Source organism: Pan paniscus, chromosome 6, assembly GCF_029289425.2.
Source record: "Pan paniscus chromosome 6, NHGRI_mPanPan1-v2.0_pri, whole genome shotgun sequence".
In the NCBI taxonomy this organism is placed as follows: Eukaryota; Metazoa; Chordata; class Mammalia; order Primates; family Hominidae; genus Pan; species Pan paniscus.
Genome location: NC_073255.2, coordinates 178,394,852 through 178,421,343, shown reverse-complemented (window position 1 = coordinate 178,421,343; position 26,492 = coordinate 178,394,852). Strand labels below are relative to the sequence as shown.

Sequence of the window (26,492 nt, the reverse complement as noted above, 5' to 3'; positions counted from 1 at the left end):
AAACTCGAGGAATAACCGATTTTACTAATCCAGTTTGCCCTTGGTATATAAAGACCTTGCCCTGCCAAGTTCATTTTTAAAATCACATACATTTACTTCTAGTAGTTCAGTGATTTTAGGGTTTTACATTTAATCTTTTAATCCAGCCAGAATTTTTTTAAAAGGTAAAGGAAGCTATGTTTTCCAAATGTTTTGCAAGGAACATGTATTACTTTTATAATTAGAAAAACACTCAATAACTCCGAATATTAACAGTGGAACCAACCTTCTCACTACATTCAAACCCCATCTGCCAATTTTCAGATTGGCCAGACAAACTATCAGTATACCACTTTGATTTGCATAAAAGCTGAATATAGTCTGTAGTCCACAGTTAAAGATGACTTTTCTATTAGCATTTTCACTAATAAAAATTGTTAGGCTTTTCTCTATGCCAGTATTTTTTATTGTATCATATAGAGTAGCACTGCCCAATAAAACTTTTTCTGATCATGGAAATGTTCCCTATCTATACTCTCCAATACAGTAACCACCGCCCATATTTAGCTAGTATAGTTTGAAACCTACTGATATAAACACAAACCTGTACAATTAGATATTATATATTCAGATACAAATCTTCAATTCATTTCCAGGTACTAACATAGACAAGCATAAAATAATCGGTGAGAAATATGTCATTATGCTCAAGGTCTGTCGGGCAAGAGAGTGAATTAATAGCAAAGGCAAGTAGAATGCTTAAGAGAGATTAAATATGGGTTTGGTAGTAGAGGGAATGAATTGGTAGATGAAGGGTGATTGCTTATCAAAACAGGAATGCGTTCTGTATTTGTATTTAATCAAACATGCCCTGTTTTAGTGTTGAAGCATGCCACATTCATCTGTAGTAAGTAATTAAAAAAAAATACCAAATATATGCATTACAGAGAAACAACAAAATAACACAGCAAATTTCTACACTGTAAATCACATTTACCTTAAGAGTGCTGAAAAAGTGGGCTGCTTTGATTTTTAGAGGCCCAAGATACCAGTACCTGTGAAAAGACCAAGATAAAAATCTGATAAGAATATCAAAAGAACTATCGTGATAGATACCATTCACGGCAGACAATACATTAGAATTACATCTCTGCTATGAGTGGCTATTCTGGTAGCTAGGAGGTTATGGCTTAGTATAAAAGAGTATTACATTCAATTTTAAATCCACATTTTGATGCCTTGTCAAGTTATATGTAATTAGTTATGCAGTAAAGATTCTTGCAATTTATGAGAGATATATAACCAGGCTCCTTGAGTCACTAAATTCACAACATCCTTTAAACACATCCTTTAAGCCATAGAATACAGTTTGGTATAGAGTTGTCCCTCAGTCCAAAGTCTGCAGATGTTCAAGTCCCTGATATAAAATGGCATATTTGCACGTAACCTATGTACATTCTCTTGCATATTTTAAATCATCTCTACCTTGCTTATAACACTTAATACAGTGCCTACACATCACTTTATTTGCACGGATTCAACACAGTACTCAGTGTGCAGCCAATTCCAGTTTTGCTTTTTGGAATTTTGTGGAATATTTTTTTCCCCAAATATTCTGTGTCTGCATTTGTTTACATCTATGGATACAATGGGTCAAGTGTACGTTCAAAAGAGCTATGAGTAAAGGATGATACAGCCACACTAAGATGCAAACACTGCATGCTCTGATGTGCTGATCCCAAGCTAAATGACTAGATCCTGTACACCATGTCCTCTCACACACACAAATGCACATAGGCACACTCAATTAAAAATGTGTAAACCAGCATAATTTCACATTACTCATGTTATATAGCTCTAAAATGGCAAATGTTAAATCTGGGAATAATGAGAATCTATTGCATATTGCTAAATACATAAAAGCTACTGGAGAGAGGAAGACACCTAATCAGAATTAGAAAATGGCATAAAATAGATTCTTCTCTTAAAACTTATCTCTGTTAACAAATCACTCAACATTAACTGCTCTCTGTTGATTCTGATCATATACATTTATTTAGCACTCACTATGAATGCGGAGGAAACAGAAGAAATATAAAGTATAAATTTCCCACCTTTGAGAGCTTATGATTTGAGAAAATAAGACCCAAATATGTAAAAGCAAACAATGAATGACTATAAGGAAAAGCATAAACTGATCACTGCTTATTGGTAAGGGGAATTAAAGAGACAAAGTCATTAAGGGCCTAAAATCACTGGAGCAGCCATGCCTATAAAATGGCACAGAATAAAGTCAGGGTACAAAACTTAGAGTATGGGAAATAGGATAACAGTCAGAGAAAGAGGGAAAAGCTTAGAAGTAAAGATACATAATTATATAATTAGGGGTGATGACAGAGTAAGTTGGGCCTGGAATAACAGACAAAGAGCTTAGATATAATCCAAGAGGGAATGCAGAAACATTCTAAATTATTATTCAGGTTGATACTGTGCTACTACTGATGAGGCCCTTGATCATCTGATTTTTTGTGTTATTATTTTTTAAAATTTACTTTATAGCTTGCTTCTTTCCCTAGTTAGCCAAGTAGAAGGTCATCTCAACTCAGGCAGTTACCTTCTAAAATTTCCTCGGTTTCCTTCACCTCTACCAATAGTACATTTTGCCACTGTCTTTGTAGTCTTCCTACAGCCAGCTAGGAAATGATTTCTCATATCTCTACCATTTCTTTCGTAATACAAACAGCAACTCTGTGGATGGGCCTAGCCAAGGTAGCACATAATAACAATCAGAATTTTAAAATTCTTTGTGCAGAAACCAATCGAGATATGGGGCTAGTATATAAAATAGTCCTAAAAGTGTTGACCTGTACTGTGCTTTCTTGTTGCTTAACACATTTTGGAAAGCAATTTGTCCTAACCAGACTTTTTTGGGGAAAGCTAAGCAGTTTCTCTTGCTGAGCTGCTGGATTTGAGATTTCAGATCAAACACAAGGTAATTTGTGGAATCCCATAATCATGGCACACTTGCAAATAAAAAGATGTGAAATACTTCAGAATGCAATATGTAATATAATATGGTAATGTCTCTCTTTTGACATTTCACTGTCAGGAATCTCATTAGCAAGAATAATAAAGTGAAACAAGTGAGAGAAATTTCTGTTAAAAAAAAAAAAAAAAGCATGGCAGGCTGGCCTATTAAGTGAAAGAGCAATTTCTTGAGAGCTATGTGTGAGATCAGCCACAATTCATTTAAACTATACTCAAACTGTAAGCCCTCGATTTTAAGAAAAGGTAAAGAGAAAATACCACCACCAGGTATGAAGCGAATCTCACATGGTGTCCCCTTCAGTCCTGCTCAGCAAGCCCTTGCCTACTTTACCTCTCCACAGCAAATGGAACATGACACACCCTCTCTCCAAGCCAAGAGTTTCATTGCATACAATGGATTCTCCAAAAATAAGTCAATTCTCATGAAAAGCCAACACTGGCCCTCTAATCAGCTCCTCGATAGGCCTGTTTCTCCCATCTCACAGCACAGCCAGGCGCCGCCTTTCTTCCTCCTCTAAGAGCAGCGGCCTGTGGTCTCCCAATCTGCGAGGCCTTCACAAAAATACCTCTCAGGAAAAGTCGTCTGACTGCAACAGCTCCGTAAGGCTGTAGCCCAGGCAGTCCCTTCCACTTGGTACCCAGCTAAGCAGCTGCAGAATGATAGGCAATCCAGTTCTCCCTACAGCCTAGCTTGAGCCTAACCTATGCTCAAATAGTGTGTCTAAAAATAGAGACATACCCTTCTCCTCTTCAGCTACTGCCCAGCTAGTGTTGAGGAAGCTGCAACTTGCCCCAGCCTTTCTGCATATAGGACATAAACCTCTACCTGATTGTTCCTACCTCCATTATTCACACATAATTCAACCTCCAGGCCCACCAAATTTATTCCCAGAAGATCACTGTGAATTAAAACCTGAAAGGCAGGGACAGAATAAGATTTTTTTAAAAAACATCACACATCAATATAGTAATCCTTTACTTGCTAACTTTGACGCCAGCATCTCTGAAAGATCCCCATCGAAGGCCGGTCATTGCAAATACAGGCTGTTCCTTTTCACCCTGGAAGTTAAATACATTTCATTTAAATTCATGATTACAATCACTCAGAACTCTTTACATGTAAGTACTCAGCAAATGTTCATGGCCTACTTTTCATCAAACCAAAATTCTAAAAAGTCTGCTCAAACATTAAAGACATTAACCCTGTGAGTGCTTAGTAAAAATACTTGAATAAGCCACACTGTAATATGAAGGTAATTTTTACACATCAGGTTTCATGAATCTGCTGGCAGGGGAACATACTGTCATACTTTGGACTGTAAATTTGAGAGTATCTAACTATGTTACCTCTCGAGCCAGTCAGTAGTCAGATCAGCTAGAATTTCCTTTCTTTCATGTACTTGTCCAAGGCAAAGATAACTTAAGCCTGCATTTTCCTTATAGGATCAAGAGCTCTCAAGTCAGATCAGAATCCTGGTACTCTAGAATGTTTCACCTGAATATCTGAAAATACAGTCAAATACGTGTTACAAAAAGTCAAAATAAAAAGTGATTTGGATTTGGTCCAGTGCTTTATGGCCAAATACTGCATATTATAATCAGTGAGTTTCTAATAAATCAGTGAATTAAGCAATATATAGAAAAAATGCACAATACAGCCAATGTCCCTAAGAGTTTATACTCTACCCTGAACCTTCCTTAAAAATTATAAATAATCTAGGTACCAGGATTCTAAATGGAATTTTTCCTGTAGCTCAGAATTTCATCTAAAGTCTAAGAGCTGAAAACTGACAGGCACCCAGTGCCCCCACACTCTAAAGAGAGCTACCGAATGCTACATAAGACTCCACAGAAGTTGCTAAAAGTGGGCAGAACCAGCTTGATTCCCACCACAGCCAGTGCAAGGAGAAGAGTAGGAACTGGAGGCAAATCCTTGGCAGTGCAAGTCGCTGCCTAGAGAAAGCATGCTGTCTTCTCCGCAAGGGTAAGAGTGCTTCCCCCAACACCACATTCACTCCTGTTTCCACTACGCCAAAAGCAGGTCACTTGCTTTGGAATGACTAGGAGAATCAGAGAAATTTCTAGGAGAATCAAACACAATAAAAGAAGCCTGCAAGGAAAGGACGCTGGCCTCTCATCCCTTTGTCGAGTATCTGCTTGTGCAGTAGACTTGCATCTTCACTCTCTGTACCTGCTTTAGTAAGGGACAAGGGAACCAGAGAGAAATGGCAGAGAAAAAAGGAGAACGTGCAGCAACTCAGTGGCTGGTACAGCAAGGACATATTAGTTTTCTGGGTGCCTAGTGGATATTGTGTAAGATAACAGGGCTTTGAGTCATCTTGACAATACCCCATCTAAGAGCCTAGCCCAGGGATGATAGTATCCCAGTAGTTAGAAGCTGTGGAGAGAACCAAGCCTGGATGCTCTCCACAGGAAGTTGAAAAAGGTGGAGCTAGAACAGATCTCTAACATCAGAAAACTATGTACGCCATGGGGAGGAATCCCAAAGAATTCACACATGAACCCATAAGACAGCCAGCACAGGGGCATCAGCAACCAAGAGGGAATGGTAAGGAAAAAGATTTTTCTCTAATCATTGCTTTATGTACCAACAATAAAGGAGCTAGAAATAGTAGAAAGCAGAGAGAGTGGGATGAAAAAACAGCCCAAAGACATTGAGGGTAAGGAGGATTTTTAAATTTTGGGGTTTTTTTGTTTGTTTTTTTTTTAGACGGAGTTTCACTCTTGGCTGGAGTGCAGTGGCGCAATCTCGGCTAATTGCAACCTCTGCCTCCCAGGTTCAAGTGATTCTCCTGCCTCAACCTCCTGAGTAGCTGGGATTACAGGTGCACGCCACCACGCCCAGCTAATTTTTGTATTCTTTTAGTAGAGACGGGGTTTCACCATGTTGACCAGGCTGGTCTCCAACTGCTGACCTCAGATGATCCACCTGCCTCATCCTCCCAAAGTGCTGGGCTTACAGGTGTGAGCCACCACGCCCAGGATTGCTTATTAATATAAGGAGGTGATGGAGGATATCAATGATGCACTAACATTTGAACAGAGACCTGAAGTACATGAGAAATCCAAATGAGGCCGGAGAGGTCAAAGGGACTGGACTGTGTTTGGCCTTGAAGGCCTTTGAATGACTTTGGTGTTATTCGGAGATGGGAAGCTATTGATGGGCTCTGAGCAGAGAAGTGACATGCTCTAATTCCTGACCACACACTGGCTGTTGTGCTGACAACAGATTGTAGGGAGGCAAGGGGAGAGGGAATGATAAGAATTTGAGGACTCCTGGAATGATCCAGATAAAAGATGAAGGCAGCTGGGACCAGAGTGGTAAGAACAGAGGCAAGAAGAAATGCTTGATTTTGGATATATTTTGAAGGTAGAGCCAACATGACTTCTTGCCTGAATGAGGGAGTCAAAGATGACTCCAGAATTTTGGGGTGTAATAAGTGATGATTTTATCAAAGTATAAGTGATCATTTAAAGACTGTATTATTTCTTAGGAATGTTACATGCTGACCACTAAAGATCTATAAAATGGCATAATAACGTAGAATTGTTTTGAAGTGAGAATCCTCACAGAATACCTAAGTGATCCTAGGCAAGTCACTTAACTTTTGAACGTTGGCTTCTACCTCTGAAAACAGGGTCATCTTTTGCTTAAACAACCTTCTCTACATTATCTCCTATGAGTGTATAAAGGGGCTATCAGCACTGTATCCTCACCTGCTAGCAGTGAGTGGCCAATAGTAAAAATTTATAATAATACATAAAATTTAAAAATTACTATATTTAATCATAAAATGAGGTGACAGAATAACCTCATAAAGCTTTTACAGGAGCCAAAAATATTCCTACCCTCACTGGAATTTCACAAACCTCACCTCTCATGTATCTGAAGACAGGTATGTTTTCACTCATCCACTCAGTATTGATGGAACCCCTACTCAGCCAAGCATGGTGCTGGGAGTTGAGGACACAATGGTGAACACACTAACATACTCCCTGCCTCGAAGCACTTACATTCCCTCCCTAGCCTTAATGCTCTCCAAGCTAAACGTCTAGTCTTTCCGTTGTTCCGCCATGATTTTACAGCCTCATTATCTTGTTTACCCAACCCCCTCTGTTGCTTGTCAGTGTCCCTCTTAATTCTCTCATCTAGAACTGAATCTAAAAATTGTCTAAATTAAATCCCACTTAATGCCTTCAACTTAACAAAATTGCTAAGTAAGTATAATAGTGTGGTAAGTTTTCATACACCAAAGGCTTCTGATTTATATTGAGATACCTATTGAGTATCAGGGAAGTAGGTACAATTGTACAATGGGTGGGGGGAGCTTAGGAGATGGTCAAGGAAAATATAAATTTTAAAACAAAACATAAATTATTATTTTTAATTGATAAATCACACTTGTATATGTTTATGGGGTACAATGTAATTGACATGTGGGATGATTAAATCAAACTAATTAAATATTCATCACCTCATTTACTTATCCTTTTTTGTGGTGAGACATTTGAAGTTTATTCTCTTAGTTATGTTTAAATATACGTTATTATCAACTATAGTCACCCTGATGTGCAATAGATCTCAAAACTTATTCCTCCTATCTAACTGCAATTTTGCACTATTTGGCCAGCATTTAAAAAACAAGGTACCTAGATTAGGAGAGATTGGAAAGAACTGGAAAGAAGAGAAAGGAGAGAAGAAAGTGATTCTAGTCCAAGGGAGAGAAATAACAGTATATGTCTTTAGCATCATTTCCCCAAATGTTTCATAACATGTTAACAAGTGCTATGTCTGAGGATGATGCTGCTGCTGCTGATGATGATGATAGAAGATTCCATGGTGAAATAAATTGGAAAATACCAAACTTACTTGGTTTGAAGCCAGTTATGTTTACTACAGTTCTTCTTAGAGTCTTTAGTATGTTAATGTACATTACACATTTCCAAAAGAGGAAGCACAATATACAGCTTTCCTGAGTTGTTAACTGTGCAACCCTTCTTTGGGAGGACATTTTTGTATAATTCGTATTTCTTGGTAAATGCTGTTCTAAAGCATGTAGTGTAGGCAAGAAGCGCTGAGATAAGTACTGAGGGTTGCCGACTGATCCTCTAACCCTGTTTTCTCTTTCTTCATCTCGGGGGAAGAGTTTTTAGGAACATTCCATTAGAATTAAATAAAAAGCCTTGTGACCCCAAAGTTCCACTGATGTGGAGTGCTGTGTCCTAGCAAAAGGTGAGAATGGCTCTGGACAACAGGAAATGAGCCAGCAAGGCAGAATATGTGTGAGCAGATCTAGAGAATAATTAGTATTCCAGATGGGCATCGGACTGTCAGGATTCAGAAGAGCCCTGAGGACCAGTCATGGAGAGACTAGTCCCTGTTGGGGTACACATGAACACAGAAAAAGCATGCAAGGTCAGATGGACAAAGTAGAAGCCAATAATAGACAAAGTCCCACTGTATCTTAACCCACTCATCTGGGTAGGCAGTCAAATTTTGAGATGGTTGGGTCAGTAAACAAAAACAAAAAGAAAAAGAAAGACAAGCACACAGTCAGATCTTCACAGCAAAGGAGATGTGCTGCCCCAATTCACAGCCTCCCCTAGAAACAGTAAATCCCTGGGAGAAAATGGCCTAGGGTTTGTGGAAGAAAATAATGGAGCGAGCGGGTTGGAATAAACGCTTAAGGAACACTGAAAAGAAAACAAGTCCTATAAACTAGATAGATGCCTAATCTGGAAATGTCAGGGATCCTAGATAAAGAGAAAGAAACAAAGTAGAAGGTGTTCTAAAGGAGTTCTGAAGCAGCTTCAAGCATCATCTTAAGAGAATCATCAAAGCCAGGGTCTAAAAAGAAGGAGTCCATGTAATTAGCCAGGAATGGCAAACAGGGAAAAGGGAAAGGTTCTAACTCCCCATGAACTCCCCTCTATGCCTTATTTGGTTCTGGGTTGGCAGGGTCTTAAGAATCTAGTTGAAAAAACAAAAAGAAAAAGCTACAAAGAATTCTATAAACCTTCCCAGTAATTACTTTAAAGTCAAGTTATCAGGCATCATAGATGTCTATATGGGAAAAACTGCCCTTCAAAAATCATGGAATGGTGCCAACTATGATGCCACCTGGACAAAGCAGTTAAGTGGAAAAACCAACAGACTATGAGAAAGAAAATCTAAATTCTAGTTACATCTCCAGCACAACTCGTCATAATCAAAGGATTCTTTTTTTCCCTAACCTGTCAAATGAGGATACGAATCTCACCTCGACTTCCTCACTGAGTGGGAGATTCAAGTGAAATGTGAACACAGATTGAACAATCTAAAAAGCTAAATATAAGGCATTATTGTTTCCAAGAACTATTTCTTTTATCTATGGAGAATCATCAGACATATGTTTAATAGGGTTGGATTGTTCTTTAAAAGAAGAAAAATGTGGTATCAGGCTTTATCTATAATGCTTATAGTACAAGGCTTTGTCTATAATCTTTTCCCCCATATTCTGAAATTAATTTTCAGAAATAAGGAAAAAAGAGAAAATGTATCCAACTTAGTTGGGTTCCTCAGAAACCAGAGCAGAGACTGTTGTACCACGTTTTCTAGGAACTGATTTTCAGAATTTTCTTCCTGGGTTGTGTCATCAATACACAGAGCCTGTGGTAAATTTGATACTGGTTTCATCAATTCACAAAATCAGCATATTTCAAAGAAAAACATAAAAGAGACAAGAGACATTTAAATATAAGCACAGGCCGGGCGCGGTGGCTCACGCCTGTAATCCCAGCACTTTGAGAGGCCGAGGTGGGTGTATCAGGAGGCCAGGAGTTCAACACAAGCCTGACCAATATGGTGAAACTCCGTCTCTACTAAAAATACAAAAACTAGCTGGGTGTGGTGGCATGCGCCTGTAGTCCCAGTTACTCAGGAGGCTGAGGCAGGAGAATGGCTTGAACCTGGGAGGTGGAGGTTGCAGTGAGCCAAGATTGTGCCACTGCACTTCAGCCTGGGTGACAGAGTGAGACTCCGTCTCAATAAATAAATAAATGAAAGCACAGCAAGAATTTCCAGTTAAATCTCAGATACTCTGGGATGGATTACTTCTAACACATATATAAGAAAGAATAAATCAGTTATTGAGATGTATCCTGATGCACCTCCTTTGGTAATAACAGTATTTTAAATAGTATCTCCATAGATAATAATCTGTAGTACCTTTCTTAGGCTGAAATTTCAGCATAGCCATCCCATTTTATGAAAACAAGTTAGCTTTATTATATGCTAAAAGATCGACTGCAATTTAAATCACTTTTATCATGATCAATGAGGTCATGGTGAAGAGTCCAGACATCAGTGCACGAGAAGAAAATAAAAGGCAAGCTCATGGGTTCACCAGTTGTAAATATACATATAGCAAGCTCTATGTAACTAACAGCAACTTTTTGGGATTGAAGTTTGGAATCATGACACAGTGAGGATCCTTCTTTCACAAATACCAGGGAACGTGAATGAATATAAGATGTTCATCCTGAAAGTAGCTGGTACATTTTAAGGCCAAATCTAAGAACATGAGGCTCACTATTTATAGGGTTATTTAACTTCGCAGCTTTGCCTTCCTAGGAATTTGCCCTTTCCAGAAAAAAAAATAAGAGTTTAGATGAAAAAGGAATCGCTATGTAACTACTATCCAAGTGAGAATATCTGTTTTCTAAGAATTAAATTATTTTTTAATAGAGAACCCTGATCAAGAATTGACAACAGCTACTGGACCTTCTTACCCTCAAAGTTATTTTGGAAAAGTGTCAAACCAAAACAATTTTTAAACAGTACAATGAACACCATTTAAAGCTTTCACCCAGATTCACCAGCTGCCAACATTTCCTCCACATTAGCTTTATCTATGTGTATATGTTCTCCAGAGATGTTAAATTTGCCAATAAATTGCAGACTTCATGACCCTGTACCACTAAATATTTCATCTTGCATCTCCTAAGAACAAGAACATACACAGACTTAACCATAACACCACTGTCCCTCTCAAGACATCTAACATCAATACATAATATTTAAGATATAGTTAATACTAAAATTTCTCTAATTGTTCCAATACTGCCTCTCATGATTGCCATTGTTTCTCATTTTTCCAATTCAGGCTCTTGTACTGCAGTTAGTTATTTATTTAGTATTCCTTAATCCTGAACAGACTGTCTACCTTCTTTTGGATTTCATGACATTGACATTTTTTGATGAGTCCAATTTTTGCTTTTAGAATTTGGATTTGTCTAATTCTTCATGATTATATTCAGTTAGTTAACACTTTGTGCAGCAAAATACATAGGTGATGTTATAGCCTTCTCAGTATATCACTTCGGGAGGCAGACAATGTCAGTTTATCCATTATTCATGATGCTAAGTTTGATCACTAGATTTCTCCATTATCAAAGTATATTTTTCCCTTTTAAATTATTAAGTAATCTGAGATACTTTGAGACTGTGGGCTTTGTTTCCCAACAATCTTTTATCCAGTGGTTTTAGTATTCACTGATGATCTCTACCTGAATCAATTATTACGCAGGTGATTTTAAAAATGGCGATTTTCTATCATTCCTTCTGCATTTTCAAGCTGGCAATCCTGAAATATCACTGGAAACTCATGGATTCTTCATTTTTAAGGTTATGATCCATCGTTGTTGTTCTTTGTAATATTCAAAGAGTCTCAAATTGGCGAGTAGGACACCTGCAGGCTACATCTTTTGTGATATCTCCATCAGCTTTTGAGTACTTTCTTGTCTTGTTATTGCCCTGCGAAAGCCAATCCTTCACAGCGCCTTGGTTATTTTTATTGGGAATGGTATTTAAAACCACCTTCTGGGTGCCAGGTATGATCACTGCTATTAGGTATCATTGCTTCTAAGGCTTTTTAAAAAATATATTTCTAAAATAATTCATCAGTTCATGTATAAATCAGTAAGAAAACATTACACAATAAGAAAAATGGGAAATTCTATTCCCACCTAGCATGCAGGAAAGTACAAGAACATAGTCCCACCCTAAAAATGAGAAAAAGCCAGATAATCTACAAAATCATAACTTTAATAAAGCTCACCAGAGAGCTAAGATTGCAAGATGACCAAGTAGCCTGAATTCAAAAAAAGACAAGCTACTCTAATAGAGTGATGAGATATGAGAACAGTTTCACCTTTGGCAGGGCATGAGAGGAAGAGGTGGCCACCATACACACAGGTAAAAATCATTGTCCTAAGTATTTTATATTTATTTATATTTATTAACTCTTTTAATATTCAAAACAACCATATGAGGTAGATGAATTACTTGTGGACCAAAGGTCATCAATAGATGAACTACAGCCTGGGCAACAAAGTGAGACTCCATCTATACAAAAAAACTTTGTAAAAAATTAGGCATGGTGGTATGGGCCTATAGTCCCAGCTACTTAGGAGGTGGAAGCAGGAAGATCCCTTGAGCCCAGGAGTTTGAGGTTGCAATGAGCTGTGATTGTGCCACTGCACTCCAGCCTCGGTGACAGAGTGAGATCCTGTCCAAAAATAAATAAATAAATAAAATAAAGGAACTAAAAATAGCATTTCAATTATATTGAGAGGAGATAGAGAGCAATTCTTATATACCTCACAGACGTTGCAGGTTTGGTTCCTGACCACTGCAATAAAGTGAGTATCACAATAAAATGAGTCAAAAAAACTTTTTGGTTTTCCAGTGCATATAAAAGTTATATTATACTATAGTCTATTGAGTGCGCAACAGCATTATGTCAAAAAAAGTATGCACCTTAACTTAAAAAAAATGCTAACATTAAATGCTAAATTTAAAAATGCTAACAATTATCTAGGCCTTTAGTGAGTCATAATCTTTGCTGTAGAGTGTCTTGCCTCCATGCTGATAGCTGCTGACTGATCAGGGTGGTGGTTGCTGAAGGTTGGGGTGGATGTGACCATTTCTTAAAATAAGACAGCAATGAAGTTTGCAATATCTGTTGACTCATCCTTTCATGAATTTATCTGCAGCATGTATGCAGTTCGATAGCATGTGACCTATAGCAGAAATTCTCTCAAAGTTGGAGTCAGTCTTCTCAATCCCTGCCAGTGCTTTGTCAACTAAGTTTATGTAATATTTTAAATCCTTTTTTTGTCATTTCAACAAGGTTCACGGCATCCTCACCAGGATTACATTCCATGTCAAGAAATCACTTTCTTTGCTCATCCATAAGAAACAACTCTTCATCCATTCAAATTTTATAAGATTGAAGCATTTCAATCACATCTTCAGGTTCCACTTTTAATTCCAGTTCTCTTGTTATTTCTACTACATCTGCAGTTCCTTCCTCCACTGAAATCTTGAACCCCTTAAAGTCATCCATGAGGGTTGGAATCAACTTCTTCCAAACTTCTGTTAACATTGTTATTTTGACCTCCTCCCATGAATCATGAATGTTCTTAATGGCATCTAGAATGGTGAATCGTTTCCAGAAGGTTTTCAATTTACTTTGCCCAGATCCTTCAGAGGAATCACTATCTATGGCAACTGGGACTATAGGCCCACACCACCATGCCTGTCTAATTTTTTTACAAAGTTTTTTTGTATACATGGGGTCTCACTTTGTTGCCAAGACAGTAGTTCATCTATTGATGACCTTTGGTCCACAATTTATTTATTAAATAATAAAACTTGAAAGTTGAAATTATTCCTTGATCCATGGGATGCAGGATGAATGTCTGTTAGCAGGCAAGAAAACAACATTAATCTCTTTGTACATATCCATCAGGGCTCTCGGGTGGTCAGGTGCATTGTTAATAAGCAGTAATATTTTGATAGGAATTGTTTTTTCTGAGCAGTGGGTATCAACAGTGGGCTTAAAATATTCAGTAAACTATGCTGTAAACAGATGTACTATCACCCAGGATTTGTTTTTCCAGTTATACAGCACAAGCAGAGTAGATGTAGCATAATTTTTAAAGGCCCTGGGACTTTTGGAATGGTAAATGAGCATTGGCTTGAACTTAAAGTCACCAGCTGCAGTAGTTTTTAACATGAGAGTCAGCCTGTCCCAAACTTTGAAGCCAGGCATTGACTTCCCGTCTCTAGCTATGAAAGTCTGAGATGGCACATTCTTCCAATAAAAGGCTGTTTTGTCTATACAGAAAACCTGTTGTTTAGTACGGGTACCTCTTTCAATGATCTTAGCTAGATCTTCTGGATAACTTGCAGCACCTTCTCCATCAGCTAATTGCTGTTCCACCTTGCACTTTATGTTAGGAGGAGGGCTTCTTTCCTTAAACCTCATGAACCAACCTCTGTTAGGTTCAAACGTTTCTTCTGCAGCCTCTTCACTTCTCTCAGCCTTCATAAAATTGGAGAGAGTTAGGGCCTTGCCCTGGATTAGGATGTGGCTTAAGGGAATGTTGTGGCTGATTTGGTCTTCTATCTAGACCACTAAAACTTTCTCCCTATCAGCAACATGGCTGCTTCACTTTCTTTTCTTTTTTCTTTCTTTCTTTTTTTCTTTGAGAAAAAGTTTTGCTCTAGTTGCCCAGGCTGGAGTGCAATGGCGTGATCTCGGCTCACCGCAACCTCTGCCTCCCGGGTTCAAGTGATTCTCCTGCCTCAGCCTCCCAAGTACCTGAGATTACAGGCATGTGCCACCACACCCAGCTAATTTTGTATTTTTAGTAGAGATGGGGTTTCTCCATGTTGGTCAGGCCGGTCTCAAACTCCCAACGTCAAGTGATCCACCCACCTCAGCCTCCCAAACTGCTGGGATTACAGGCATGAGCCACTGCACCAGGCCACACTTTCTTATCATTCATATGCTCACTGTAGTAGCACATTTAATTCCTTCAAGAACAGTTCCTTTGCATTCACAACTTGGCTGTTTGGCATAAGGCCTAGTTTTCAGCCTATCTCAACTTTTAACATGCCTTTCTCACTAAGCATACCTATTTCTAGCTTTTTTTCTTTTTTTTTTTTAAATGCCCAGCTAATTTTTGTATTTTTAGTAGAGATGGTGTTTCGCCCTGTTGGCCAGGCTGGTCTTGAACTCCTGACCTCAAGTGATCCACCTGCCTGGACCTCCCAAAGTGCTGGAATTACAGGCATGAGCCACCGCACCTGGCCTCATCTCTAGCTTTTGATTTAAAGTGAGAGACAGATGCGTCTTCTTTATGTGAACACTTAGAGGCCAAGTAGGGTTATTAACTGGTCTAATTTCAATATTGTTGTGTCACAGGGAACAAAGAAAGGTAGGGAAATGGCTGGTTGGTGGAGCAGTCAACACACATATTTAATTAAGTTTGCCATTATATGTGGGCACAATTCGTGGTGCCCCAATTACAATAGTAACATCAAAGATCACCGATAGCAGATCACCATAACAATATAGTAATGATGAAAAAGGTTGAGGTATTGTGAGGATTACCAAAATGTGACACAGAGTCATGAAGTCAGCACATGCTGTTGGAAAAATGACACTGGTAGACTTGCTTGGGGCAGGGTTGCCACAGACGTTCAATTTGTAAAAAGCACAATATCTGTGAAATGCAGTCAGGCAAAGTGTAATAAAATGAGGTATGCCTGTATAACAAAGAGGTCAAAGATAAGGTCTAAAAGTGATAAATCAAAAAGTAGTTAAAATTAGCCAGTTGTGGAGGTGGGTGCCTGTAATTTCAGCTACTTGGGAGGCTGAGGCAGGAGAATTGCTTAAACCCAGGAGGCAGAGGCTGCAGTGAGCTGAGATTGTGCCACTGCACTCCAGCCTGGGTGACAGACCAAGACTCCTTCTCAAAAAAAAAAAAAGTAGCTAAGTGTACTTAACACTACTGAACTGTATACTTAAAAATGACTACAATGGTAAATATTATGCTTTTAGCCACATTTTTTAAATAGGGGCAAAAGCATATTAATTAGTGATAACAACTAGAATTAACAGGTAAAATTATTTCCTCTGGGGACTAATACTTGGGGTAGGAATGGAAGAGCAACTATTGTTTTCATTATAACCTCATTTGAACTGCTACATTTTATTTTCTTTAACATGTAAGCGAGTATTACTTTCACAATTTTTTCAGTATGTGATGAAAAGATTTACCTTGATCTGCAAGACATCAAGTGGAACTGTCTCTCCTTTCACAATGGCAAGTGTGGCATCAGTAATATGTCTAAAAGAGAAAAGGAAATGATCATATTATGAAAAATAGGCAACATCTCCCCCACCACACTGCCACATGCACTCATGCACGAACGCACACACACATATTCTCTCTCATTCTCTCTCTCTCCCTCTCTCTCTCTCCCCCTCCTTCCCTCTCTCCCTCCCTCCTGCCAAAGTACTAGTAGTTTATAGGGACTCAAAGAGAAAGTTTTGGCAAGGAGAAGTTCATACAAGGCACTGATCATTCATTCATTTAACATTTACTGAGTCTCTACATTGTGCCTGACTCCTATTTGCCATTGGAAAATATGACACTTAATAACTTTTTTTATTCATTGTAAGAAATTCAGGCATTTCCAAAAACAATACTTATTCTTGCTCTAACAGCCAGAAGGGTAATTAAAGGGCAGAATTTGTTATAGTTATCTTAGCAAAATATAATCCAGAACCTGAGACATATTTCTCTTATTTTCCAGGACTACTAGGATGCGCTTCATTTTAATTGCTGATTCTTTTGAACACAGACCGTTCTTATCTACATTCTGAGAGCCATTTGGAAAGTCTATAGGTTAAAAAAAGTATCATCAAAAGGCATGTACTATTGACATCCATGTAGCATGTGAAGGGAGGGGAAGCAATGATTAGGTTCGATGATTAGGTCTCAGGCTTTAATGAGCCTGTCTCTGGACTTTGAACAAATGTTTCTCAGTTTTTTCTCTTCCCTTAGGTGGACAGAATGGCTAGAGTAGGCTGGAATTGGCTTTTTCCCTTCTCCCACATGCAAGGCTGGAGCTGACTAGAATTAAGTATTTCCCTTCCCCAGTTAAACCTTGATAATACTCCAGCAGGTTGGGCTCTGGTTAACTCGTTTCTCCTGAGGACAGGCCTTGTTAAGAAGAACAGAATACTGTGGCATATTTCAAAATGGTTCCTTTTCCCCACCAGTGCCAGAAGTATAAGGCGATTTTTCTCTGATATTTATTGTGAGCTCCTGGTTGAGCTCCTGGAGGCATATCTCACAATATTGTGGGGGACTCCTTATGACTGGATCCCAGTAGACTGGGACTCCTCTCAGAGCTAATCACACTGAGCTTCAGCAATTTATCAATTACAGGTCAGGTTTTCCTACCCTGGCACTGGTTTCCAAAGTGGTTTCCAATGTGTGTCTTCGTTAAGTCAAAATCCCCTGTATTCCCCTGTCTCTCCAATCTTGGGGGCAGCAGTTTGCCCTATGTCCTACCTTCTCCTTCAGATACAAGAAGAGTTGCTGAGTTTTCAGGTTGTTCAGCTTTTTATTTATTGTTAGGACAGAGTGACAACTTCCAAGCTCCTTACATGTGGAACTGGAAACTGGAAGTGTTACTTCTTTTTTAAAGTTAGATTTATTGGGGTATGATATATACACAGTAAAATTCATACTTTTAGGTACACTGTTTTATAAATTTTGACAAACGCTGCAGTCATATAACTACCACCATGACAAATATATATAACATTTTCAACATCCCAAGAAGTTCCTTCATAACCCTCTGCAGCCAACCCACTCCCTGCACCTTCAGCTCCTGACAATTACTATGTTTTCTGCGTCTAGAGTTTTGCCTTTCCCAGAATGTCATAAAATAGAATCGAAAAGTATGGAGCCTTTCCAGTTCAGCTTTTTTCTCTTAGCATGAGCTTGAAATTCATCTACACTATTGTTTATGAATGGATGTATCAGTAGACTATCCATATTCCATTGTATGGATGTACTGGAATTTGTTTATCCATTCACCAGTTGATGGACATTGGCATTGTTCCCAGTTTTTGGCAGTTAGGAATCAAGCTACTATAAATATTTACGTATAGGTTTTTGTACGGACATATATCTCCATTTCTTTTGAATAAGTACCTATAAGTGTGATTGCTGCTCATATGGTAGGTATATGTTTAATTTTACAAGAAACTGCCAAACCATTTTCTAAAGTGGCTACCATTTCGTATTTGCACCAGTGATATCCAAGAGTTTCAGTTGCTGCATTTATTTGACGGGTTTTTGTTTGCTTTTTTTTTTTTCTTGTTTATGCTGTCCTAATAGATGCATAGTGGCATCTCATGGTAGATTTAATTTGCATTTCTCTAATGACTAAAGATTTTCTTCTAGAAGCTTTACAGTTTTAGGTTTTATATATAGGTTTACAATCCATTTTACGCTAATTTTTAGATATAGTGTGAGGTATGGGTTGAAGTTTACTTTTTGTATATGTTCAACTGTTCCAATACTGTTTGTTGAAAAAAACTGTCTTTTCTATTATACACTGAATGGCTTTGGTGCCCTTATTGAAAAATCAATTGTCCATATGTGTGTGGGTCTAATTCTGGACTCTTTCTTCTACTGATTTATGTCTCTTGTTTTGCCAGCACCACACTGTTTTGATCACTGTAGCTTTAGAGTAAGTATTGGAATTAGATAGGGTAAATCCTTAAACTTTGTTCTTTTTCAAAATTATTTTGATTATTCTGCTTCCTTTATTTTTCTATATAAATTTTAGAATCAATTTTTCAATTTCTACAAAAAGCCTTGTGAAACATTGATTGGGATTGTATTGAATTTATAGATCAGTTGTGGAGAGAATGACATCTCAGTACTAAGCCTCACAATCCATGAACACAGAAGTATCTCTATTTACTTAGGTCTTCTTGATTTCTCTCTTCACTGATTTGTAGTTTCCATCATATAAATCTTACACATATTTTGTTAGATTTATCCATATGTATTTCATGTTTTTGTAAAGGTATATCAGTGTTAGTGTCCTATTGCCTCTATTGTTACATAGCTATATTTTGGAAAAATAAATACGGTAATTATTATTAATAAAGTAAAATAATTATTTTGTCTGGAGTTTAAGTACAACTACAAGTAGAAGTCATTTAGAAAGTACTTTAATTTCCATTCAAAAAAGGGCAGTTCCTAACCAAACAGAGCACCTCCTAATCTATTCTGCTATGTGCAGAACTGGTTGATACTGTGAATTTCATAGAAATTGTTGCCATCCTATGGTAACTGATTTGAATGACTACAAAACATTCTTTCCTTTTTTAAACAAACAAAAAAAAACTTTTCTAGGTGAAGAAGTTAGCAATAGAATAGAGGCTTATCTGTTTTGATTTATATTTGTTTTAATTATAGAATCTAGACTCAGTAATTGTAGTCAACCTATTTATTTACTGTTTGTCCCCCCAAATGAATTTTTAATAAATATGAATAAAGTCCACTTTACTAGGCATAATTACACTTACCTAAATAGACCTATTTTAGCTTTTTAACAATCTTCTGAAGTAGGTACTACTAGTGTGCATTTGATAAACACATGTAAGAGAAATTGAGGTTCAGAGAGATTGAATGAAATTACCAAGAGGACAGAGCCAGCATGTCACAAAATGAAATTTGTCTCCAAAGATGTGCTAACTTAACCTATAAGGCTGCTTTGGACGTATCAAATGGATATCAATGGATTCCCAAAGAAAAAATCCACATCTAAAATCTGGGTGCTCTACAGGCCTCCCCATCAGTGTGCTCAGGACTAAATGTAAACACCTAAGGAATCAAATCCACCTAAACCAGTGTTTCTAACAAAGTTAGGTACAACTTAAGATACTTTAAAATCCCAAGATAGACAATTAACTCAAATGCTTGGATTAAACTCTAGCTGAAACTATTATACTTTCTCATGTTTCTCTATCAACTCATTTTTACACCATTTTTTTCTCTCCAATATAGATGCTACTTGGGAAGTAGGCAGCAGTTTGGAATATGAGTTTCAGTGTAGGAGAAAGTAAGAAGCATGCTCACAAGTTTAAGTTAATTTGATATGAATATATTAATTCTGAAAAAAGCTATCAGAAAGGATCCTAAAGCACTGTACTTATTCTGAACAGTATTTAACACACTGAGGGATTTAGTAAATGCCTTTGAGAGGCTGACCTTAAAAAAAAAATTGTCGTAACTCATAAAGTCTTTTTATATTAAATTTTTTTCCTAAATTGCTTGGCAGAAGACAGCTAAAATTGCAACCTATAATTTATCATTCTCCTGCCAATAACTAAAAGTTCTAAATAAAGCAGCACTGTAGCATGGAATAGCACTTTTCAGATTATTTACTTGCAACATTCCAAATTCAAAATTCTTTTTTCCTCTGTAGTAACTATGGTACAACAAATCTTGACAGCAGTGTAAAAAGCAAAGCCTTGTTCTTTTTAAATAGCCTTAGGCTTCTGCCATTTTATGAGGCCTACAGAACTCTGAACTCAGGACAGACTTCCTGGATTACCTAAGAGCCCTGGGGCATGCTTATAAATTAAGTTTTATAAATTTTTAAACTATAAATATCAGCAGCAACAGTAGTAGTTTAACTACAAGGGAAAATCAGTTCCCCCAAACTGAAGACTCTCTCAGACCCTGGGGGTTGCCACACTCTGTGTAAATTAGCTTTTGGACAGGCAAGGGGTCTCCAAGGAAAATGGTCTACCCTTGGATCAATGACATATGCTATTTGGAATACTGGCTAAAGCAATTCAAAAAATCTACACTGACACAAGGAGAAGACAAGCTCTCTAATGTAACCAACACCTGAATCAGACAGGATTCATCTTGGAAAAGCAAAAATGTGAGCAATTACCTGTCATTATCTACTGCCCCTCAGAAATTCTAAACCGGGAATAAAAAGTATGGCCAACTGACTTTGGGAGGCCGAGGGGGGCGGATCACGAGGTCAGGAGATCGAGACCATCCTGGCTAACACAGTGAAACCCCATCTGTACTAAAAATACAAAAAATTAGCCAGGCGTGGTGGCGGACGCCTATAGTCCCAGCTATTCCGAGGCTGAGGCAAGAGAATGGCGTGAACCTGGGAGACGGAGCTTGCAGTGAGCCGAGTTCGCGCCACTGCACTCCAGCCTGGGCTACAGAGCGAGACTCCGTCTCAAAAAAAAAAAAAAAGAAAAAGAAAAAGAAAAAAAAAGGATGGCCAACTGAAATGGCCTCTCCTGTAGTTAGGCCCTCAGGATGGCTAATGAATAGCTGAATAATCCCCATTATATTAAGGTTTGAAATATAAAAGAAGTTTGAATGAAGATCTGACATATATATATATATGTGTGTATGCCTAGTGTTTTGAAAACTGGACTAAGATGCTTATTAAAATATAGAATTGTTAAAAGATATACAGTTGACTCCTAACATTACAATAGCAAAAATAAATTCACAAAAGCCAGCCTAATCAAAGAATTCCAAAGCAGAAAAAAAAATCCTTAACCAAAACAGAAAATCACTTGGGTATTATTATTATTTATTCTAGAAGATTATAACCAGAAAAATCATGAGAAAATTTTCATTAAATCATGCAACAAATATTTATTTATTGACTTCCTCCAATGTGTCACAAAGCTTACGTTAACCATCAGGCAACTGATCTCTCAGCTATCTCTCCATTTATTTGGGTCTTCTTGACAACTATTTGCTCAAAATGATGTTATTAATCACTGTCAAAGCTCAAATTCAAGATTCCTATCTTCTTGAAAGAGCAGAGCTTTGCTTACATAATGCCTTCAAGCAAAAAAGAACAATAATAACAACAATTTGCTTGACTCCCAAGAACACTGTGAGACTCACAGCAATTTAATTTAGATGTCAGAGCCACACTGCTTTCCCTGTCTACTTTGTCTACACTGTCTACCACTTTAAGTATTCCCAAAAGGATGTGGCTATATTTACTTGTTTTAGCTATTTTTAATATCAAGATAATGAAGCCAGGCTACTAGTTCAGTCTTCACAAGGGACTTGTTATTTGTCATTGCATATACTTAAAGCAAACAAATGATCAGCACAAATATGTCTTCACTAAAGAATCTTACAATGTACAAGCACAAAAACGGTTTAGGTCAGGGATATTATCTTCATAACTGACAAAAGGACATCAAGTATTCACCTCCCTACCTGACCTGGAGACTTATTATAAGAGTCCCACAACCAAGTTGGGAGACTTCCCAATGAACTGAAAGGCTGAACTCTGATCTAGGTCCTCCTCTTAATTATTTGAAGTTTCAGGCTATCAAAACTCAAGAAAGTTATAGCATACACATAAATTTTTCATTCCCAGGCTCGCTCACCCACAAATGCTAATTCCCCACATTGACAACCTACTGGACTTTGTTTCCACTTTCGGCAAAGAGGGTATGACTCAAACTACTGGTCTCTCCCAGTGGGATAAATCCAATGGGAATCTTACTGAAGGTAGCCTGGTGGGGGGAAAAGAAGAGGAAAGTTTTATTGTTATGATCAGAAAATCAGGCTTAATGGAGAAGCACAGGTGTGTCCACTATGACAAATAACTGACCCTGTATCTGCCTCCCCATCTCCTTTCCACATCCTTAGACCAGTAATCAAATAAAGCTAGGTGGGTAATTTCTAAAACAAGGCAGTCAATGAAAACAAAATGACTCAGAATTTGGAAGAAATATTTTAGTACTCATTAATGACAACTGTTTGAAAGAAATTTCGTTAAGATAATGAGGGTTTTGAAGATAATATATCAATGCACTAGTGCAACAGAGACTGTATTACATTGTCACACTATTTGATAAAGTTGCAGATAAAATTCAACTAAAAATGTCTACCATTTATACAGTGACCAACGACAGGTGAAGGTGCTTTATAAACTATCTTAAGTACAAATAAGGCAAAGAGAATAAACAAGTTCGAGTAATAGATGGTACTGGCATAGCAGTTAACTTAATTAAATGCCACACATACAATAGATACTGTAAGGTTCAAAACAATTCTGAGCACAATGTACTATTACCACAGGGACTGAGAAGGATCTTCTAGCTATTGTAGAAAAGTGCATAAAATAATGTTACAAAAACACCCATGTGCACACAACCTATATTTAACAAATGTTAACATTTACCTTTTTGCTTCATATGTTTCAAGAAATAAAACGATAGAGATACAATGAAAGTCCCTTCTAAAACTATTCTCCTCTCTCCCTTCCCAGAGGAGACCATTATCCTGAGGTTGGTGTGATTCCTTTTCATCCACATTATTATTCTTTTGCTACATATCTAAGCATCCATTAACAATACATAGTATTGTTTTCTGAATTTTAAAACATTGTAGAAATGCATAACATACCTGGGCAACCTGCTTTTTTTTTATTCAAAACTTTTGAGATTTAGCCATGTAGATATTTATACATTTAGTTCATTCATTTTAACTGTTAGATGATTCCCACTATATGAATATGCCACAATTTCTTTTATGAAAAAGTTCTTTGAAAAAAATATTCCATAACAAAATTTTAAATAACCATTGTCAAAGTTATTGGATACCATCAATTACCAAACCAGAAAAGTCCCCATGTGTTAATATATGTGTTCGATGACATGGGTAGCAGTATTTTCTTTTCTAAAATTCAAGAAAGCACAATTTGTACCCGTTTTAAAATATAAAATGGAAAAAAAAAGTAAAAGAAAGAAAAGCAATAAAAAAGAACAGAAAAATAAAAGTTAAAATGCAATTACTCTTTCTTTAATGCTCACCTCATCTGTTCGTCGAAGAACACCAGTAACAACCTACAAATGTAATAATAAAACATTGTTATAAATAATATGTATTTCCTTTACAATAAAAGAATTGGATTCAATTTTCATAGACCATAAACTTACTCCTGTTTTCTTCTTAGAAGCTCTGTTAAAAGATGCATTGGATCTTAAAACATATAGTATTCTCCAATACAATCAGAGCTAAATTAGATTTTATTTTTGACCTAGGATCAATAATACAATAAAGGCTAAGATAAAATAATTATAAAAACTCCAAGTTGTATTAGTAAAAATATGTTTTAAGTTCTGTAAAATGGGTATAAATATGATGTACACATCAATTATACAGAAAACCCTAGTTTACTACTATGAAGTACACATACAGGAAAAAAGCACTTTGCTACACTCAGAGAGTGTGCACTTAACAAATCATTCTTATTGACAAATATGAAGAAGGATAGTATTCTGTAAAAACTGTGAAAAATACCTAAATACAAAAAAAATTTCTCATAATTCCACCATGCCAGATAAACAACTATTATTATTTTTTCTTTTGCAATGGAGTCTCACTCTGTCACCCAGGCTGGAGTGCGATGGCATGATCTCGGCTCACTGCAACCTCTGCTTCCCAGGTTCAAGCGATTCTCCTGCCTCAGCCTCCCAAGTAGTTGGGATTACAAGCGCCCACCACCATGCCCAGCTAATTTCTGTACTTTTAGTAGAGACGGGGTTTCGCCATGTTGGTCACGCTGGTTTCAAACTCTGGACCTCAGGTGATCCGCCCACCTTGGCCTCCCAAAGTGCTGGGATTACAGGCATGAGCCACCGCACCCGGTCCCAGATAACCAATTATAAATCACTTGTTTATATTTGATATATTTCCCTCCAATCCTTTTTCTAATCAGTGCATATTTTATATGACTGTAATTATACCAAATACACAATTTCTTTAAAAACATTTTGTAAAGTAAAACCTGACCCAGATCTCCTCCCTTCATCTTCTCCTGCCTCACTGAATTTCAGGAATAAATGGGGCTGTTGAGAGGTCTACTTCCTTCTTTGTAGGCATGCTATCAATATTCTTCACACTTCATTAAAAAGCCATAAAAACAATTACAACATCATTAGCACAGCCTTTTTAAAAGAAGCTTACTAAGGCTCACATAATGACTAAGTCAAACATAGGACAGTACTCTGCTGTTAGCTTCTGATCCCTGAACACTGGTAAAACCAATGAATGGGGACAACAGGCAATCAGAAATGAGGTATGAATATGAATTATAGTATATAGGATTGAATAATTAAGCAGTGCATGGGATCACCTGCACTGGGCTCTTTAGGGGTTTCCAAAATATAATGAATGCACTACTCTGCTGCTAGAAAAGAAGAGTACTTGCAGGGTAACATACTTACCACCCTTAATGGAACAAAATAAGCATTAAGGGTATCTTTATTAATAAATTTTATGTTTTAAAAGTAGTTTTAGGTTCACAGCAAAATTGAGAGGAATACAGAGATTTCCCATGTCCCTCTGGCCCCCTATACGTGAACCTTCCGCCCATTATCAACATCCTTCACCAGAGTGGCACATTTGTTACAACTGATGGACCTACATTGACACATTATTATCATCACCCAAAGTCCATCGTTTACACTAGGGTTCCCTCTTGGTGTTGCAGATCTATGGGTTTCCACAAATGTATAACACTTATACATTTGTGTATAACAAATACACACACACACAAAATTTGTGTTAAACAAATTTGTGTGTAACACAAATGTATTCACCCTTACAGTATCATAATGAATAGTTTCACTGCCCTACCAATCCTCTGCCTATTCATCCCTCTCTTCAACATCTGGTAACCTCTGACGTTTTCACTGCCTCCATAGTTTTGCCTTCTCCAGATATCAAATTGTCGGAATCACACAGTATGTATTCTTTTCAGACTATCCTCTTTCACTTAGTAACATACATTTAGGTTTCCTCCATGTCTTTTCATGGCTTGATAGCTCACTTCTTTTTAGTGCTGAATAATACCTATTGTCTGAATATATCTCACTTTACTTATTCATTCACCTACTAAAGGACATCTTGGTTGCTTCCAAGATTTGGCAATTATGAATAATGCTGCTACATGTGCAATTGTGTGGACACAGGATTTCAACTCCTTTCGTAAATACCAAGGAGCATGATTGCTGGATTGTATGTTAACAGTGTGTTCAGTTTTGTAAGAAAACACCCAGCTGTTCCAAAGTGGCTGTACCATTTTGCATTCCTACCAACAATGAGAGTTCCTGTTGCTCCACATCCTTGCCAGCATTTGATATCATCAGTGTTCTGAAATTTTGGCCATTCTAATAGGTGCATAGTGGCATCTCATTGAGAAGATGCAATATTAAAACAAAAGCAGATGCATGTATCTTAACATGTATACCTCTTCCTATTAATGTAGTATAATATTATATGTAATGGAAATGACGTGAGAATGGATAGCTGAATATCTATTTATAAGAAACATACCTGTTGATGGAAACTATGATTCCATTACAAACAGGGCTACTTCATAAGAGTCTTCAAAATATAACGAGATTATCCCATCCACCACCATTTTTTCTTCTGTTATATTCAATATTATCAAACTTAAATATGATAATACAAAAATCCTTCTATGTGCTGGGTAGAGGGTT

At 37.3% G+C, this 26,492-nt stretch overlaps 1 protein-coding gene across 7 annotated transcripts in view; it reads right to left on the bottom strand.

Moving 5' to 3' along the window:
• AGK (acylglycerol kinase) overlaps window positions 1-26,492 on the bottom strand; it is a 102,594-nt gene that overhangs the window by 16,278 nt on the left and 59,824 nt on the right. For all 7 annotated transcript variants that reach the window (XM_034965116.3, XM_008965947.7, XM_008965944.5 and 4 more), the window contains 5 exons: window positions 23,799-23,831; window positions 22,402-22,496; window positions 16,161-16,230; window positions 4,007-4,086; window positions 977-1,034 (listed from right to left, as the gene is read on the bottom strand). In XM_034965116.3, coding sequence (XP_034821007.2) covers window positions 977-1,034; window positions 4,007-4,086; window positions 16,161-16,230; window positions 22,402-22,496; window positions 23,799-23,831 — 336 coding nt within the window. The remainder of the gene's footprint in view (window positions 1-976; window positions 1,035-4,006; window positions 4,087-16,160; window positions 16,231-22,401; window positions 22,497-23,798; window positions 23,832-26,492) is intronic.